General features: G+C 42.8%; 1 protein-coding gene across 2 annotated transcripts; it reads left to right on the top strand.

Moving 5' to 3' along the window:
• The first annotated feature begins 26 nt into the window (after positions 1-26).
• otop1 (otopetrin 1) lies at positions 27-19,580 on the top strand. Of its 2 annotated transcripts, XM_061922510.1 has the most exons (7): positions 27-1,099; positions 6,217-6,353; positions 6,679-6,737; positions 6,816-6,946; positions 9,519-9,710; positions 9,885-10,417; positions 17,018-19,580. In XM_061922510.1, exons 1-7 carry the CDS (start codon positions 727-729, stop codon positions 17,186-17,188), a joined length of 1,596 nt encoding a protein of 531 aa, XP_061778494.1. In that variant the 5' UTR covers positions 27-726; the 3' UTR covers positions 17,189-19,580. The 2 variants fall into 2 exon arrangements, with proteins under 2 accessions (XP_061778494.1, XP_061778493.1); XM_061922509.1 differs by having other exon boundaries at positions 9,519-10,417.
• Positions 19,581-20,309: the final 729 nt, after the last annotated feature.

The raw sequence follows: 20,309 nt of genomic DNA, 5'->3' as shown, positions 1-20,309 counted from the left end.
CAGTGATATACACAGCAGCAGTGTTATACACAGCAGCAGTGTTATACACAGCAGCAGTGATATACACAGCAGCAGTGTTATACACAGCAGCAGTGTTATACACAGCAGCAGTGATATACACAGCAGCAGTGTTATACACAGCAGCAGTGTTATACACAGCAGCAGTGTTATACACAGCAGCAGTGTTATACACAGCAGCAGTGATATACACAGCAGCAGTTGTGTGTAAACAAGTGACATATTGGTGGGGAAGTGGAGTGAGATTTGAAGCATGTTTTGCTTAGTCCCACCCCCAGCTGGCCAGGCGCCATGAGCGGCAAGAACTGTTGGACCAAGACCAAGACCAGGAGCAGGAGCGGGAGCGGGAGCAGGAGCAAGCTGCTGCAGCATGTTGAGCTTTTTGGAAGTCTTGCTCGTCCTTCAGCTGCACGTGTCGCCTCTCCTGAACGCACATTTGAAGAGATAATCTTGCCGACGAAACGAAAAGATTTGGACGTACTTTTGAACGGTTTGCTCCTTGATCCTGTCCTGTAGCGGCTGAAATCTTGCGCGAGTAAGTACCGGTAAGCATGCTGGGTCGCATAGCTGGCCGCCCGGAGACGCACCTGCAGAGCGCGGGTCGGATGGCCCCAGGCCAGCACTGATTGGCTGGGTCGCGTAGCTGGCCGCCCTCCTGCAGAGCGTGGGTCGGATGGCCACAGGCCAGCACTGATTGCACGAGCAGCCATGTCTCCCACCATGATGGAGCATAGCACCCTGACCCTGGACGCCAAATACTGCAACAGCTCCTCGTCATCGTCCAGCTCCGATAACGACAAAAAGACCCTGAACCGGCCGAGCGTGTCCGCGGACGAGGCGAGGAAGAAGGCGGAGATCCTGAGCGGCCAGTACGGCACCAACCTGCTGCTGATGGGCGCCGCGCTCATGCTGGCCTTGGCGCACCACAACCCGTCCATCAAGGAGGACCACCTGCTGGCCTTCGTCACCTGCCTGATGGTCCTGCAGCTGCTCTGGATGATGTGGTACGTCCTGCTGCGGCGCCGCCACAGGAGCGCGCTCACCGACAAAGACGTCCACGCCACCACCTGCTGGATCAGAGGTGAGTTGAAAGCTCGTTACCCGAAGGCACAATCTGGAGTCACATCCACTTCTCAACATTTCATTGGAACCCATTTTTCATTGCACAAACCCCACATAAAAACACAATGTAAGCAACCAATACCTTTTACAGCACATCTGGGACAACTAAGACCCGGGGGCCACATGGGGCCCACGCTTAAGCTTTTCAATCTGGCCCGCCAAACATTCCCAAATATATATTTTTACATGTTTAAGATGTCAAGTGTAGCTGACATTATGATGTGCACTCATCTTTTATAATCACCCCAACTCTTCAACTATACTAAGTACTTACATGCTTGGAATCTGCATCATCTAATTACTTACTATGTCATCTAATTACTTGCTATTCTCATCTAATTACTTACTATGTCATCTAATTACTTACTATGTCATCTAATTACTTACTATGCTCATCTAATTACTTACTATGCTCATCTAATTACTTACTATGTCATCTAATTACTTACTATGCTCATCTAATTACTTACTATGCTCATCTAATTACTTACTATGCTCATCTAATTAGTTACTGTGCTCATCTAATTACTTACTATGCTCATCTAATTACTTACTATGCTCATCAAATTACTTACTATGTCATCTAATTACTTATTATGCTCATCTAATTACTTACTATGCTCATCTAATTACTTACTATGCTCATCTAATTACTTACTATGTCATCTAATTACTTACTATGCTCATCTAATTACTTACTATGTCATCTAATTACTTACTATGTCATCTAATTACTTACTATGTCATCTAATTACTTACTATGCTCATCTAATTACTTACTATGCTCATCTAATTACTTACTATGTCATCTAATTACTTACTATGCTCATCTAATTACTTACTATGTCATCTAATTACTTACTATGTCATCTAATTACTTACTATGTCATCTAATTACTTACTATGCTCATCTAATTACTTACTTTGTTCATCTAATTACTTACTATGCTCATCTAATTACCTACTATGCTCATCTAATTACTTACTATGCTCATCTAATTACTTACTATGCTCATCTAATTACTTACTATGCTCATCTAATTACTTACTATGTCATCTAATTACTTACTATGCTCATCTAATTACTTACTATGTCATCTAATTACTTACTATGTCATCTAATTACTTACTATGTCATCTAATTACTTACTATGCTCATCTAATTACTTACTTTGTTCATCTAATTACTTACTATGCTCATCTAATTACCTACTATGCTCATCTAATTACTTACTATGCTCATCTAATTACTTACTATGCTCATCTAATTACTTACTATGCTCCTCTCATTACTTACTATGCTCATCTAATTACTTACTATGTCATCTAATTACTTACTATGTTCATCTAATTACTTACTATGCTCCTCTCATTAGTTACTATGCTCATCTAATTAGTTACTATGCTCATCTAAGTAGTTATTATGGTCATCTAATTAGATGCTCAACTAAATGCGTTACTATGCTCATCTAATTAGTTACTATAGTGATGTAATGAGTTACTATGGTAATATAAGTAGTTACTATGGTGATGTAAGTGACAGCAGGTCAAAGGAGGCACCAACAGTGTGGGTGGGGAGTGTTTCCACAGAGTGTTTCCAGAGTGTGAAATGTGGGTGTCAGGGACAGACGTGGAAGGAGATTTTCACAACAAAGTGGTAAAGTTTAGTGATATATCACATATATCAGATTGGAGGTGTTTGTTTTTTTATCCTTCATGTTTATATTTTGCTGTGTTTGTTGCATTTTTCTTGTGTTGTGCTTGATGGTAAAATATGTGGATGTAGAGGGGGTGTGATGTTCATATGTTGTCAATATTCACTGTTTTATCCTTCATAGTTAATATTGTAACAATCTTTATTTTCATGTACATTCTGGGTGTCTCATTCAGTAAAAAATGTAAAATTCCATTCAGTTTTTTAAGGCGGTCTATCATAATGTTTTTAGCGTACAATCAGACATTATGGTGAGGTTTTGTATTAGTGTTCCTAAAAAATAGATATACTGGCCCAGAGACATTTTTTCCCTCTAAATTTGGCCCCCCGAGTCACAATAATAGCCCAGGCCTGCTTCAGACCAGTGGTGTCCAAATTGTGGCCTGGGGGCCATCGGGGGCTTGCAGCTTTAGTGTTGTTGGCCCGTCAAAATAAAATGTATCTATTGTTTTAAAACGTTTTCACTTTCTATATTGGAGTCTTGAGTATTGGCCGATACCGATGTTAATCTAATACGATATCAGCATGGATTATACAATCAGCTTGTAGTGTGGGATGTTACAAATGGCTTTATCAAGGGAAATTACTGACACAACAAAGTTAGGTCTGGAAAAATACTAATCTTATGACAGATTTATTCTTTTAAAGTGGAGTTTGTTTTTTTGCAGACACTTTTAACATGAATTGATGAAGGTGGACCCCGACTTAAACAAGTTGAAAAACTTATCGGGGTGTTAGCATTTAGTGGAATATGTACTGAACTGTGCAATCTACAAATAAAAGTTTCAATCAATCAAAAACAAACTTGATGGTCAAAATTATTATTTAAGGCATGGGGTCTTAATCTTTTTGACCTCTGCGCTTAACTTTTCCACTACATAGGGGCCCAGGGTACGCTCTAATAATTATCCTACTCTTGAATTCAATTGTATTAAAATTTTATATCAAACCTACTTACTGTTAAACAACTTAAACCTTGTCAAATGATTTGAATAGTCACCAATATTATTTAAACCTTAGGCTTAAGTCAGCTAAATACTGATCAAAGTCACAGAAAAAGAAGAAAGTCATGGAAACTGGTAAAAATACATGTACATATACAGTTAAGCAATGATAAACACATTCCAACAAAATAATGTTACTTAACCAAACTGTCAATAAAAGTTAAAGTGCAAATGAAAAGACAGCTTCACCATTATAGTCATATTTTTTGCGCTTAAGGCACTTTTGTAATACTTTCAATCCAGACTTCTTTTGTTTGTTTGATAATGTCATTACTGCCACAAGTGGTAGAAAAGTGTGTTACAACTGAGTACCACTGCGGCCACAGTTAAGACACAGGTATTTTTTGGCAGCCCTCTGGGGGGCGCTCACGGCCCAACAATTGGCCCCATGCTTAAACACTGCATTAAAGGTCATGACACAAAGATGAACGATCCAGACACGTTTGTTAGTGGATAAGAAAGTATATGCAACTATAATTATTTGATACTTGTTTAAATTGACAAATGTTGTGTTCAGACTAATATTGTTCAATTAGGGGCACTTACTACCTATGACTAGCTTTTGTGCTATTGTGGGCCTAGTTGTTGTGTAGCTGCTTGTTCCCATAGTAGCTTATATAGCCCCCAGGTTTACCTTTTGTAAATACATTCAATCAATTACAAGAAAAGACTTAACCATGTGTGCTTATCAGAGGACATGTAGGTAAGTCCATATCATGCAATACTGTACTTTTTTTTTTTTTTGCTGCTCTCGATATTGAATCACGTATTTGTGTGTGTATATATATATAAATATGTATATATATATTTATGTATATATATATGTGTATATATATATATATATGTGTATATATATATATGTGTATATATATATATATATATATATATGTGTATATATATATATATATATTTATGTATATATATATATGTGTATATATATATATACATATATGTATATATATATATAATGTACATTAGGGGTGTGGGAAAAAATCGATTTGAATACGAATCAAAGCGAATACGCTGTGCAATTCAGAATCGATTTTCATTTAAAAAAAAAAAATCTTTTTTTTTTCTTCTTTTTTTTAATCAATCCAACAAAGCACTACACAGCAATACCATAACAATGCAATCCAATTCCAAAAGCAAAGCTGAGCCAGCAACACTCAGAACTGCAATAAACAGAACAATTGAGAGGAGACACAAACACCACACAGAACAAACCAAAAGTAGTCAAACAAAAATGAATATTATCAACAACAGTATCAATATTAGTTATAATTTCAGCATAGCAGTGATTAAAAATCCCTCATTGACATTATCATTAGACATTTATAGAAATATTTAAAAAAGAACAATAGTGTCACAGTGGCTTACACTTGCATGGCATCTCATAAGCTGGACAACACACTGTGTCCAATGTTTTCACAAAGATAAAATAAGTCAGATTTTTGGTTCCTTTAATAGTTAAAACAAATGTACATTATTGCAATCAGTTGATAAAACATTTTCCTTTACAATTAGAAAAACTTTTTACAAAAATCTACTACTCTGCTAGCATGTGAGCAGACTGGGGTAGATCCTGCTGAAATCTATGTATTGAATGAATACACAATCCTTTTGAAAAATATCGTTTTTGAATCGAGAATTGCGTTGAATCGAAAAAAATCTATATATTATCGAATCGTGACCCCAAGAATCGATATTGAATCGAATCGTAGGACACCCAAAGATTCGCAGCCCTAATATGTGTGTGTGTGTATATATATATATATATATATATATATATATATATATATATACTGTATATTACCAAATACACGCGCTTGGGCAAATAACCGCCTATGTCCTACTAGCCGCCCGGGGTCTGAGCCAATTTTGTGAATTAAACACCTCTTCCTAATAATAGCCCATGTCCAAATAGCCGTCCACAACTGTTGGACGGGAATACTTTAAGGGGGAAGAAGAACAGAAAGTTTGACTTAAAGTTCAAGCTAGCGGTTGTGAAGTATGCGGAGCAGAATTCTGGTTTGGCAGCGGCCAGACAGTTTAACGTTGACCCAAAACGTGTACGCGAATGAAAACAAAAAAAGGGAGAACTACTATCTCAGTTGGCAATCGATGGAAAACGGGCTTGCTTATCTCATACCCCTAATATATATACATATATATATATATATATATATATATATATATATATATATATATGTATATATATATATATATATATATATCACATCACTTTTATTCAATCAAGTGTAATACAGAAAAGTTCTGTTGTGTTCTTTATTAGCAGTTTTGTGTAATTGATGACCAACTGTGAAGATATCATGATTTCATTTCTCGTTTCTTCCACAGGTGGTTTGACTCTTCTTGCACTGCTGTCTTTAATCATGGATGTGTTTCGAATCGGATACTACGTGGGCTACCAGTCTTGTGTGTCGGCTGTCCTCGGGGTGTATCCTGTCATCCATGCAACACACACCATAGCACAGGTACTTTTCAACCAACTGCTTCTTTTATTTTGTGAAAAAAAAAAAGGGGCAAATGAAAGGTATAGGCCTATATCTTTAAAGATACAACTTTATACTATTAGTTATTATTATTTTAATATCAGCTTTTTTTTCCTTTTTGGTGACATATTTGTTGTACTTTCAGCAGCTGCGTTTCTGTTGGCACATGTTGTTGTTGTTGTTGTTGTTGTTGTTGTTAGTTCCTCATCACATCATTGTTTGTGGGCTTTTGTGCGATGGCAGCCTGACTCGTTCAAGTGAATGTTATTTTCTTCTGTTTAACGTGACTTCCTGTTGTTGTGTTTAGGTGCACTTTCTCTGGTTTCACATCAAGGATGTCATCAAGAGTTTTGAGACCTTTGAGAGGTAAAATGTCATCATAGAAGAAGTTGTTTGTGGTTGCACGGTCAATGAAGCCTTCACTTGCATCCCTCCATGCGTCAGATTTGGTGTCATCCATGCCGTCTTCACCAACCTCCTCCTGTGGTGCAACGGTGTGATGTCCGAAGCCGAGCACTTCCTGAACAACCACAAAAGAAGACTCTCTGCCCTGGGCTACGGAAACCTCACTATAGGTAAGGACCAAGGGCCGAGGGCCGAGGGCTGGATTGTGGGCTTGTACCTGCAAGAAAAGTACAATAGGTGACTTGAGAAGGAGCATCGATGGATAAAAGCCAGAAGGCAGGTCTTGTTTGCGTGGACCGTGTCTCTCTCTTAGGTTTCAGGAGTTGCTCGTGCTGGAGCTCCCTCTCCAAGCCTTTCTGCACACTTTAGCCAGCGTCCTTGGCAACTGCCCGCTTGACCTCACACGGCTTTGTCCCGCAGGCTGCTCCCTCCCCAGGGTGCTGCAATTACAGTAACTGATACATCCAAGCTGAGGGCTGCTTCGCCTCATATCCGGCTGACTGCGAGGCAGGCTGCACCCTCACCCTTGTTCACCTTTTTAATTAAAGGACCAGAGTGGTGGCCCTTGGCGGGGGAGAGGGTGCGTGGTGGGTGGGGAGCACACGGCTGGCTTTTGTCAAGGTGATCCCAGGAGGCTGTGGTTCAAGTTGGAGCCAGTAAACTTGACGGCAGTAAAACTCCAAACTATCATCCTATTACAAAACCCCAAAATCAGTGAAGTTGTCACCTTGAGTAAATGCTAAATCAAAAGAGAATACAACAAATCCTTTTCAACTTATATTCAATTGAATACACTTCAAAGACAAGATATTTCATCTTCACACTGACAAGCAAATAAATAACCATCAACTTAGAACGTAATGGCAGCAACACATTGTAGAAAAGGCATTTTTACCAGTGTGTTACATGGCCTTTCCTTTTAACAACACTCAGTGCAGGTTTGGGAACTGAGGAGACACATTTTTGAAGTGGAATTATTTCCCATTCTTGCTTGATGTACAGCTTAAGTTGTTCAACAGTCTCCTGCCTCGTATTTTAGCCTGCACACATTTTCAATGTCTGGACTACAGGCAGGCCAGTCTAGTACCTGCACTCTTTTACTATGAAGCCACGCTGTTGTAACACATGGCTTTCATGGAAGCAGTGGCGTCCATGAAAACGTTGCTTGGTGTAAAAAGTCAAGATAAAGGTGAAGTTATAACACTGAAACACCCTCAGGAAGAGCTGCTGTAACACATGCAGCTAACATCCATCCACAGTGTTTTAGCTACTTCTAAATCACTAATCCTGGCCTCCATGGCGACAAATAAAGTCAGTTTCTTACAAGTATCATTATCACTGCAGGACGAGGAATAGCTAAACATGCTTCACTACACAGCGTAGGAGGATACAATAGCTCACCGCCGTCACAATGTAAACAAACACTATGGGTGGATCTACACCTGACATCCACTGTAATGATACCAAGTACAATAGCGTATCGAGTTGATAATGCTATGATTACATCAATATTTTTTATCATCACAAAATCTTTTTTTCATGTTAAAAAAAATAGTACTATGTTTATAAAGTCAGTAAAAGTGTCCCTGGACACATGAGGACTTTGAATATGACCAATGTATGATCCTGTAACTACTTGGTATCGACATGATCCATACCTAAATGTGTGGTATCATCCAAGACTAATGTCAAGTATCTTTGTCTTTGCAGTTTGTGCTGTTGAATGTCTTTGTCTTTGCTGTTTGTGCTGTTGAATGTCTTTGTCTTTGCTGTTTGTGCTGTTGAATGTCTTTGTCTTTGCAGTTTGTGGTGTTGAATGTCTTTGTCTTTGCAGTTTGTGCTGTTGAACGTTTGTCTTTGCTGTTTGTGGTGTTGAATGTCTTTGTCTTTGCAGTTTGTGGTGTTGAATGTCTTTGTCTTTGCAGTTTGTGCTGTTGAATGTCTTTGTCTTTGCTGTTTGTGGTGTTGAATGTCTTTGTCTTTGCAGTTTGTGGTGTTGAATGTCTTTGTCTTTGCTGTTTGTCTTTGCAGTTTGTGGTGTTGAATGTATTTGTCTTTGCAGTTTGTGCTGTTGAATGTCTTTGTCTTTGCAGTTTGTGGTGTTGAATGTGTTTGTCTTTGCAGTTTGTGGTGTTGAATGTCTTTGTCTTTGCTGTTTGTGCTGTTGAATGTCTTTGTCTTTGCAGTTTGTGCTGTTGAATGTGTTTGTCTTTGCAGTTTGTGCTGTTGAATATCTTTGTCTTTGCAGTTTGTGCTGTTGAATGTCTTTGTCTTTGCAGTTTGTGCTGTTGAATGTCTTTGTCTTTGCAGTTTGTGCTGTTGAACGTCTGTCTTTGCAGTTTGTGCTGTTGAATGTCTTTGTCTTTGCAGTTTGTGGTGTTGAATGTGTTTGTCTTTGCAGTTTGTGGTGTTGAATGTCTTTGTCTTTGCAGTTTGTGGTGTTGAATGTCTTTGTCTTTGCAGTTTGTGCTGTTGAATGTGTTTGTCTTTGCAGTTTGTGCTGTTGAATGTCTTTGTCTTTGCAGTTTGTGGTGTTGAATGTCTTTGTCTTTGCAGTTTGTGGTGTTGAATGTGTTTGTCTTTGCAGTTTGTGCTGTTGAATGTGTTTGTCTTTGCAGTTTGTGGTGTTGAATGTGTTTGTCTTTGCAGTTTGTGGTGTTGAATGTGTTTGTCTTTGCAGTTTGTGGTGTTGAATGTGTTTGTCTTTGCAGTTTGTGGTGTTGAATGTGTTTGTCTTTGCAGTTCACACGGAGCCCGGCTGTAACTGCAGCACCAGCACCTGCTCCATCTTCTCCAGCAGCCTCTACTATCTCTATCCCTTCAACATCGAATACCACATCTTTGTGTCCGCCATGCTCTTTGTCATGTGGAAGAACATCGGCCGCACCATTGAGCTGTCTTCCAACCGGAAAAGGCTGGCGACCAAAACCCAAGGTTTGACCCTGGGCCCGGTTCTGGGTCTTGTCGCCTTTGCCAGCACTATCGGGATTTTGGTGGTGTACATAACGCATGTGGAGGGCTCCCTTCAAACACGACGCTCTGCCATTTCTATGTTCTACATTTACGGCATCGTCATGCTTGTGTTTATGTGCTCTGCCTGTGCTTCAGGTCTGCTCATATACCGAGCAGATCGCATGCCCCCGGACACCTCCGAGAACCCCTCCAGGCAGCTGGACACAGAGCTGCTGTTTGGCTCCTCTATGGGCTCCTGGTTCATGTCCTGGTGCAGCATAGTGGCGGTGTTGGGAGCCACCAGCAGCCCCCCTTACCGCTGGACCAATCTCACCTATTCTCTGCTGGTGGTGTTGGAGAAGTGCACCCAGAACCTCTTCATCATCGAGTCCCTCTACCGCCGGCAGGAAGTTGCCGGGCGGGACGACCCGGAGTTAGCGGCGTCACCGCAAATCTTCTCCGTGGAGTCCGCTTTGGCCCCGCCTTACAACGGCATCTTCAACCGAGCCTACGACACCCCTGACAAGGCTTGTGTCGCCGTGGACAACGAGCAGGAAGACCACGGGCGGGCGTACAAATGTCCCAGGAAAAGCTCGGACCATCCCCTGCCCTCCGGGAACCAGGCCCCAAATATCAAGAGGCGAATCCTGAAGAACATCGCAGTCTTCTTGATTATGGGCAACATCTCGGTAAGAATTTCTCACTTTCTGCCATTTCCTCAAAAGCCAAAAGCAGTGAAGTTGTCACCTTGTGTAAAAAGTAAATAAAAAGAGAATACAACAAACTCTTTTCAACTTATATTCAATTGAATAGACTGCAAAGACGAGATATTTCATCTTCACACTAACAAACAAATAAATAATCATGCACAACACATTGCAAAAAAGGCATTTTTACCAGTGTGTTACATGGCCTTTCCTTTGAACAACACTCAGTAAAGTTTTAAGAACTGAGGAGACACTTCTCCTCAGTTATGAGAAGGAGTCCCATCTCATATTTTAGCCTTCACGCATTTTCAATATTTCAATATTGGATTTCGGCAAAAAAGCCATTACAGGACATCTCTAATCTCAAGTATTCCACTCTGCAACTTCTCTAGAAATATTGCATATTTTGCAATTTCTTGTTATACAAAAGGTTATTTTTGACAAAAAAGCCATAAAACATAAAAAACATGAAAAAAACGTCTTTTCAACAAATAGACCTTAAGTCGTTTTGAGTGTTGAGAGTCAAAAAACAACACTAAAGAAGATTTATTGCTGACTTCTGACACTTTTCTAAGCAGCTTCCTTCAGGATCCAAAAGAGCGTTATCCTTTTGAAAGGACATTTTGAACAATAGCATGCTTTCTTCTTCAAGTACACACTGTTACCTTGATTGTCACAGGGATTACTTTCTGATTGAGTACATTTACGTCAAGTGGGGACTATTTATCTTATGATTGTTTTCATTAGTCCTTGTGAGCCCACACTCTTAAAACACCCAACAATGGAGGTCAATTTGACATCAAACTTCAATGGCTACTCAACTCTCAATGGGCTTCTTTAAAACTGGGAAGTGGCCAGGGAACAGTCCTCCAGAACATGGATGGAAGTCAATGAAAACAGAAGAAAGACACACAAACAATCCCGACGCCATCAGGCAGTTGGCAAGCCAAGGTTCCAGGCAACATGAATGTTGGTTCTCTGTGACTGGAGGATTTCAAGCAAGCTATGAATGAATGAATGAATGAGTGGGGAACACACCTATGGCTGATTACTATCTGACAGAAGCAGCGTATCAGTTTCCACATGTTCAGTTGTATCTCGATGAAAGACGGTCTTTGTTTTCCCACTCCTTGGCAGACCACAGATATACTATGCCGCTAAGCCTTGTGCACCCCTAGGGCCCGAAAGGGGCATTACATGTCTTTGGTAGGATTGTTCAGTTTGAAGGCCTATCTCAGCTACAATCGGGCGGAAGGCGGGGTACACCCTGGACAAGTCGCCACCTCATCGCAGGGCCAACACAGATAGACAGACAACATTCACACACTAGGGACCATTTAGTGTTGCCAATCAACCTATCCCCAGGTGCATGTCTTTGGAAGTGGGAGGGGCCTATCCCCAGGTGCATGTCTTTGGAAGTGGGAGGGGCCTATCCCCAGGTGCATGTCTTTGGAGGTGGGAGGGGCCTATCCCCAGGTGCATGTCTTTGGAGGTGGGAGGAAGCCGGAGTACCCGGATGGAACCCACGCATTCACGGGGAGAACATGCAAACTCCACATAGAAAGATCCAGACCCTGGATTTGAACCCAGGACTGCAGGAACTTCTTATTGTGAGGCAGACGCACTAACCCCTCTGCCACTGTGAAGCCCATTCAATTGAATGTAGGCTGAAAAAGATTTGCAAATCATTGTATTCTCTTTTTATTTACCATTTACACAAGGTGACAACTTCACCGCTTTTAAATGGGTTGTACTTGTATAGCGCTTTTCTACCTTCAAGGTACTCAAAGCGCTTTGACATTACTTCCACATTTACCCATTCACACACACATTCACACACTGATGGAGGGAGCTGCCATGCAAGGCGCCAACCAGCACACATCAGGAGCAAGGGTGAAGTGTCTTGCTCAGGACACAACGGACGTGACGAGGTTGGTACTAGGTGGGAATTGAACCAGGGACGCTCAGGTTGCGCACGGCCACTCTCCCCACTGCGCCACGCCGTCCCTTTTGGGTGTTGTTAAAGAACACGGAGTTGTTGCAACCAGCTGCCACTTCAGCAGCGCCATCGCCGCATACAGCTACAACAGTAAAACACAAGGAAAAAAACAAAAAAAGGAGCAATATATAATACATATTGTGCATGGAACACCAAGAAAGCAACCAAGGGAGCCCACTCTGTCCTAGGTTGCCCACTAGCTCTCGGTCAATTTCCAGTCCGTGGGGATGAGGGACAATCCGTCCAGGGAGACCAAAGTGTCTGATGAATGCTCATTCAGCCCGTCCATCCCGACGTTCATCGCTAGCTCCACAGTCTCTTCCTCCGCATTTCCTACAAATATAAAGTATATATACCTTCTCTCAAGAACAAGTCACTGTGTATTACTACACTTTTTTCATGAAAACCTACAAATATAAAGTATACACACCTTCTCTTACAGTCTAATATAGCTGCTGCTACAAGTCACCGTGTATTACTACACTTTTTTCATGAAAATCAAATGAACCATTGAAAAACAAGAACATATTATTTTGGTGTAATTGCGCTCCCCGACCACCAGATGGTGGCGGTAAACCACACATGAACCTAATTCTCAGAGCTTTGATGAGCGCAAATGAGTTAAAATGCCATGAGGCTGCTGAACTGCCATGAAAAGAATGATTATAAGATGGCAGATATTTACAAAAGACTTGTGTGAACTCAAACTCAACCAAGTCCTGACGGCTTTCTATCTCATTTAAGTGCTTAGCTCTTTAAAAATAATCTTCTTTTTTGTTTTGTCAAAATAAATGTTGTGATAAATTAATAAATCAGCGGCACCATTTCTACATACAGCTACAAAAAAAAAAAAAAAAAATACACCAGGAAAAAACTAAAAATGCGCAATTTTAGGAAAACAACTACAAGCGTACACTCCAGTGGCTAAGTAATAAGCGTGTTACAAACAAGTGCAGGTGTGATAATACATGATGTTACATAAAGACAACTCTCAAGGCCTTCATTTGTTGGATATAAACTACTGAAATTCCAGGATATAGTGCATTTGCAAGCTGCCAACATGATGCACAAAGCCAACTATAACTTCTAGACAAAAACAGGAGTGCTACAGTTAAATGAATCAATGCAACAATGTACTAAAAGGATCCACTTCCAGAAAGTCTTCAAACTTCAAGTGTTTACAAAGTACAAAGAAGAAGAACCACAATAAACATTGTCAACTTACTGATCATCTTAGTCATCCCACTTACTTCACTATTTATCATTATTAGTCATTGTTTTTGTCAGAGTTTGTTGGTGACCAACCCCAAGATGCAGACAAGGAGGCAGGCATTGTGTAAGAAAACATGATTTAATTAAACACTAAAACAAGAACAAATCAAAAGGGTACCAACAAACTTGGCTTCTATCAAAAACACTTACTGTGACACCACGGAACTATGGCATGAGCAGAGCGAACAGAAGTAGACAAAGCTACAAGCGACAAGACAGGTAGTGGTGACGTCGACACCACACGACAATAATCCAGCACTGACTGGAGGACAAAACAAGTTTTAAAAAGGGGTGGGCTGATTGACACCAGGTGTGGCCAGGTGCCAAACAGCCGTAGTTTAGGGGAAACTTCGCTCAGGGAGAAAGACAGGAAACAGACAAAGTAAGAGCGATGACGGAAACAAAGACAGGAAAAACGAAAACAAAACCAAACTGTCAGGGACAAGCCTGACATCTTCAGCTTGCACCAGCGTGACAGGCTGAAGGCCAAGCATTTGTCCTAGTTGACTCTAAGGCTGGGGCCGCATGGTGGCAGAGGGGTTAGTGCATCTGCCTCACAATACCAAGGTCCTGAGTAGTCCTGAGTTCAATCCCGGGCTCGGAATATTTCTGTGTGGAGTTTGCATGTTCTCCCTGTGACTGTGTGGCTTCTACTCCGGCTTTCTCCCACCTCCAAAGACATGCACCTGGGGTTAGGCCCCTCCCACCTCCAAAGACATGCACCTGGGGATAGGCCCCTCCCACCTCCAAAGACATGCACCTGGGGTTAGGCCCCTCCCACCTCCAAAGACATGCACCTGGGGATAGGCCCCTCCCACCTCCAAAGACATGCACCTGGGGATAGGCCCCTCCCACCTCCAAAGACATGCACCTGGGGTTAGGCCCCTCCCACCTCCAAAGACATGCACCTGGGGATAGGCCCCTCCCACCTTCAAAGACATGCACCTGGGGATAGGCCCCTCCCACCTCCAAAGACATGCACCTGGGGATAGGCCCCTCCCACCTTCAAAGACATGCACCTGGGGATAGGCCCCTCCCACCTCCAAAGACATGCACCTGGGGATAGGCCCCTCCCACCTCCAAAGACATGCACCTGGGGATAGGCCCCTCCCACCTCCAAAGACATGCACCTGGGGTTAGGCCCCTTCCACCTCCAAAGACATGCACCTGGGGATAGGCCCCTCCCACCTCCAAAGACATGCACCTGGGGTTAGGCCCCTCCCACCTCCAAAGACATGCACCTGGGGATAGGCCCCTCCCACCTTCAAAGACATGCACCTGGGGATAGGCCCCTCCCACCTCCAAAGACATGCACCTGGGGATAGGCCCCTCCCACCTCCAAAGACATGCACCTGGGGATAGGCCCCTCCCACCTCCAAAGACATGCACCTGGGGATAGGCCCCTCCCACCTCCAAAGACATGCACCTGGGGATAGGCCCCTCCCACCTCCAAAGACATGCACCTGGGGATAGGCCCCTCCCACCTCCAAAGACATGCACCTGGGGATAGGCCCCTCCCACCTCCAAAGACATGCACCTGGGGATAGGCCCCTCCCACCTCCAAAGACATGCACCTGGGGATAGGCCCCTCCCACCTCCAAAGACATGCACCTGGGGATAGGCCCCTCCCACCTCCAAAGACATGCACCTGGGGATAGGCCCCTCCCACCTCCAAAGACATGCACCTGGGGATAGGTTGATTGGCAACACTAAATGGTCCCTGGTGCAGTGGTCCCCAACCACCGGGCCGCGGCCTGCAGCTCGATTGGTACCAGGCCGCAGAATAAGTTTTTATTAATTTTAATTATGTTTTAATTTAAAAAAAAAAATGTATATATATATATTTTTTTTATTATTAAAACAACATAAAAAACACAAGATACACTTACAATTAGTGCACCCACCCCCCCAAAAAAACCTCCCTTTTTCATGACAAAGGGAAAGAAAAGAAAAAAATCACCCGCCCCGGGCCGCGGGACAAATTATCAAGCGTTGACCGGTCCGCAGCTACAGAAAGGTTGGGGACCAACCACTGCCCTAGTGTGTAAATGTTGTCTGTCTATCTGTGTTGGCCCTGTGATGAGGTAGTGACTTGTCCAGGGTGTACTCCGCATTCAGCCCAAATGCAGCTGAGATAGGCTCCAGCACCCCCCCGCAACTCCAAATAGGGACAAGCGGTATACAATGGATGGATAGATGGAGTGTAAGGACTGTTTCTGTCTGTAGATGTAACAGGTTTAGTATGGTGTGTAACAGGTTTAGTATGGTGTGTAACAGGTTTAGTATGGTGTGTAACAGGTTTAGTATGGTGTGTAACAGGTTTAGTATGGTGTGTAACAGGTTTAGTATGGTGTGTAAGAGGTTTAGTATGGTGTGTAACAGGTTTAGTATGGTGTGTAACAGGTTTAGTATGGTGTGTAAGAGGTTTAGTATGGTGTGTAACAGGTTTAGTATGGTGTGTAACAGGTTTAGTATGGTGTGTAACAGGTTTAGTATGGTGTGTAACAGGTTTAGTATGGTGTGTAAGAGGTTTAGTATGGTGTGTAACAGGTTTAGTATGGTGTGTAACAGGTTTAGTATGGTGTGTAACAGGTTTAGTATGGTGTGTAACAGGTTTAGTATGGTGTGTAACAGGTTTAGTATGGTGTGTAACAGGTTTAGTATGGTGTGTAACAGGATTAGTATGGTGTGTAACAGGTTTAGTATGGTGTGTAACAGGTTTAGTATGGTGTGTAACAGGTTTAGTATGGTGTGTAACAGGTTTAGTATGGTGTGTAAGAGGTTTAGTATGGTGTGTAAGAGGTTTAGTATGGTGTGTAACAGGTTTAGTATGGTGTGTAACAGGTTTAGTATGGTGTGTAACAGGTTTAGTATGGTGTGTAACAGGTTTAGTATGGTGTGTAAGAGGTTTAGTATGGTGTGTAACAGGTTTAGTATGGTGTGTAACAGGTTTAGTATGGTGTGTAACAGGTTTAGTATGGTGTGTAACAGGTTTAGTATGGTGTGTAACAGGTTTAGTATGGTGTGTAACAGGTTTAGTATGGTGTGTAACAGGTTTAGTATGGTGTGTAACAGGTTTAGTATGGTGTGTAACAGGTTTAGTATGGTGTGTAACAGGTTTAGTATGGTGTGTAACAGGTTTAGTATGGTGTGTAACAGGTTTAGTATGGTGTGTAACAGGTTTAGTATGGTGTGTAACAGGTTTAGTATGGTGTGTAACATGAGCAGGAAGCAAAAGTCCTGCAGTTGTCTTTGAGTTTCCTTGACATGAAAAGAAGATCCAGACTTTAAAGAATGTTTGCTTCTTCCAGCTGTGGATCCTTCCTGCCTTTGGTTGTCGGCCGCAGTACGAAAATGGATTGGAACAGGAGACCTTCGGCTTCAGCACATGGACTACCACTCTCAATTTCGCCGTTCCTTTAAACCTTTTCTACCGCATGCACTCAGTGGCGTCTCTCTTTGAGGTCTTCCGCCGGGTCTGACAAGGGCGGACGCACAAGAACACTCCCGTTGCCCACTTGAACGACACTCCCTACCACCTGAAGATGACTGGTATGGTCTCTCTTTGAGGTCTTCCACCGGGTCTGACAAGGGCGGACGCACAAGAACACTCCCGTTGCCCACTTGAACGACACTCCCTACCACCTGAAGATGACTGGTATGGTCTCTCTTTGAGGTCTCCCGCCGGGTCTGACAAGGGCGGACGCACAAGAACACTCCCGTTGCCCACTTGAACGACACTCCCTACCACCCGAAGATGACTGGTATGGTCTCTCTTTGAGGTCTTCCACCGGGTCTGACAAGGGCGGGCGCACAAGAACACTCCCGTTGCCCACTTGAACGACACTCCCTACCACCTGAAGATGACTGGTATGGTCTCTCTTTGAGGTCTCCCGCCGGGTCTGACAAGGGCGGACGCACAAGAACACTCCCGTTGCCCACTTGAACGACACTCCCTACCACCTGAAGATGACTGGTATGGTCTCTCTTTGAGGTCTCCCGCCGGGTCTGACAAGGGCGGACGCACAAGAACACTCCCGTTGCCCACTTGAACGACACTCCCTACCACCCGAAGATGACTGGTATGGTCTCTCTTTGAGGTCTTCCACCGGGTCTGACAAGGGCGGGCGCACAAGAACACTCCCGTTGCCCACTTGAACGACACTCCCTAGCACCCGAAGATGACTGGTATGGTCTCTCTTTGAGGTCTTCCACCGGGTGTGACAAGGGCGGACGCACAAGAACACTCCCGTTGCCCACTTGAACGACACTCCCTAGCACCCGAAGATGACTGGTATGGTCTCTCTTTGAGGTCTTCCACCGGGTGTGACAAGGGCGGACGCACAAGAACACTCCCGTTGCCCACTTGAACGACACTCCCTACCACCTGAAGATGACTGGTATGGTCTCTCTTTGAGGTCTTCCACCGGGTGTGACAAGGGCGGACGGACAAGAACACTCCCGTTGCCCACTTGAACGACACTCCCTACCACCCGAAGATGACTGGTATGGTCTCTCTTTGAGGTCTTCCACCGGGTGTGACAAGGGCGGACGCACAAGAACACTCCCGTTGCCCACTTGAACGACACTCCCTACCACCTGAAGATGACTGGTATGGTCTCTCTTTGAGGTCTTCCACCGGGTGTGACAAGGGCGGACGCACAAGAACACAGCCGTTGCCCACTTGAACGACACTCCCTAGCACCCAAAGATGACTGGTATGACCCAACATGTTCAGCCGTGTGATGAACTTTTTTATGGTTTGTTCTCTTTCAGTTAGTCTGGTGGACTTAGACCTGGTCACATTGTTCCCCTCATTCAAAGACATCACAGCACTGTGCTTTATAGAAGGTGAACATAGTTCAAATGCAGATAGTTTATGGAGGACGCTGTCATTTACTCTGAAATAATAGATTTGTTACATTTCCCCTGGGTTTTTAAATCTCAGAGGACCATCTCAGCTCAGTGCCATATTGTAGGCCTGGAAGCTAACGTCAGAGAGAAATGACAAATGCCAAGCTCTGTGTTTCATCAAATGTGGTAGAAAATAGTCCAAAAGGTCTCTCAACTGCACGAAAAGACTTTGTTGACTTGGAAACATGTGACATTTGTGTCCCGATATAAAAAGGATAGGATGGCTAAGACCATTATTTTTGACAGTTGGTGCTTGTCTGCTGCAAAACTTTGACAGTTGCAGGATTATTGTGGATTTGTACGCAGCATGTTGGTGAAGTACCACCTTTCTTTTAAAGGCATTTTTCTGACTGTTTCAAGGTTCTGAAAGTTGCCTAAGTCAACAATGGTTTTCTTTTTCAGCCCGACTGAGGTTGGGACACCGAAGCAGGACTCCGATCACTTGAATCTAGCCTGCGCTTCTCATTTTGGTGCTCTCGTCCTTCCTCTGGGGAAGTGCCAACCTGCAGGCCTGGAAGGGCTTTTGCTTTGTTATGCTCATGTTTGTAAATACTCATACTGATCCAAATGAACACACTGTGATGTGATTTTGTGAAAATCCGATGCACTGGTGCTCATAGAAAAACATTTGAAATAAATAGTTTTTATTCATACCACGGTTCTTAAATCTCTTGAGTAGGCCACTCTGACCTTCCACGCTGCTGCATGACGGATCTGGTTTATGTGAGACTATAGCCAATAGCTAAATTCCATCTCCAGTCCCTTGGCAAACTGATGTTAAAATGAAGACAGACATTGAAAATGTAGGACACAGATGAACAATATTCATTCAAAGCTCAGATTAAAGTTCCCGAGGTGGTGTAAACCTGCACTCACTGCCACAAGGCGTTAAACACCTGATCAAATACAGTGGCTACGCTAAGTATTCAGACCCTTTTAAAGTGTTCACTCTCAAAATGACTATGAGACAAATCTTTGCTAACTGAAATGTTCAATTTGTAATATTTATTCTACACATTTTTACAACATTGGAAAACAGGAGTAACTCCTGGAAATGATGTTCTTAGAATGTCCAAGAAAACGGTATAAAGGTGTGTGTTGCAGGCTGTCTTCTTCTAATGGATTTATTACAATCTTTGCAAGCTGGGTAACATTTGCTGTGTTCTGGAACAACATGACACACAAACGACTATTAGACATGCAGCCAATATTACATACAGATAATGTGTTATGAGACATAAATCAAATACACAGAGGACTGAAGTAAAGCACATGAAATGAGCTCAAATTTAGCTACAAAGGAGGCATGATGATGCAATTTGTACATACAGCTAGCCTAAATAGCATGTTAGCATCCTTTAGCTTGCAGTCATGCACTGATTAGCACTCCACACAAGTCAGTAACATCAACAAAGCTTACCTTTGTGCATTCAGGCACAGCATACAACATTTGGTGGACAAATGTTTGTTTCACTGCAGACATTTGCTAAAAACACATAAGTTAATTCTATTTCTCATTAATCTGCCCTCAGCCTCCCATCTTGACGGAAATAAACAAGAAATGTACACATTTTTTTTAAAGAAGAAGAAGTGAAATATGACATGGCAGAAACAGCCTTTAGAAGTGGTCAAGTGCTGCAGCCATGCAACACGTTTTTCACACCTGGATTTGAGGATCCTCTGCCTTTC

Source organism: Nerophis ophidion, linkage group LG16 (assembly GCF_033978795.1).
Source record: "Nerophis ophidion isolate RoL-2023_Sa linkage group LG16, RoL_Noph_v1.0, whole genome shotgun sequence".
Taxonomy (NCBI): Eukaryota; Metazoa; Chordata; class Actinopteri; order Syngnathiformes; family Syngnathidae; genus Nerophis; species Nerophis ophidion.
Note: the sequence above shows the minus strand (reverse complement) of the source record. Positions and strands in the feature narration are given on the sequence as shown.

Bases quoted from the DNA above. Each gene is read 5' to 3' on its own strand.
- otop1 (XM_061922509.1), top strand. From the start codon at position 727: ATGTCTCCCACCATGATGGAGCATAGCACCCTGACCCTGGACGCCAAA. The intron at 6,947-9,518 runs GTAAGGACCAAG...TTGTCTTTGCAG, and splicing joins CTACGGAAACCTCACTATAG to TTCACACGGAGCCCGGCTGT. The intron at 10,418-17,017 runs GTAAGAATTTCT...TGCTTCTTCCAG, and splicing joins TGATTATGGGCAACATCTCG to CTGTGGATCCTTCCTGCCTT.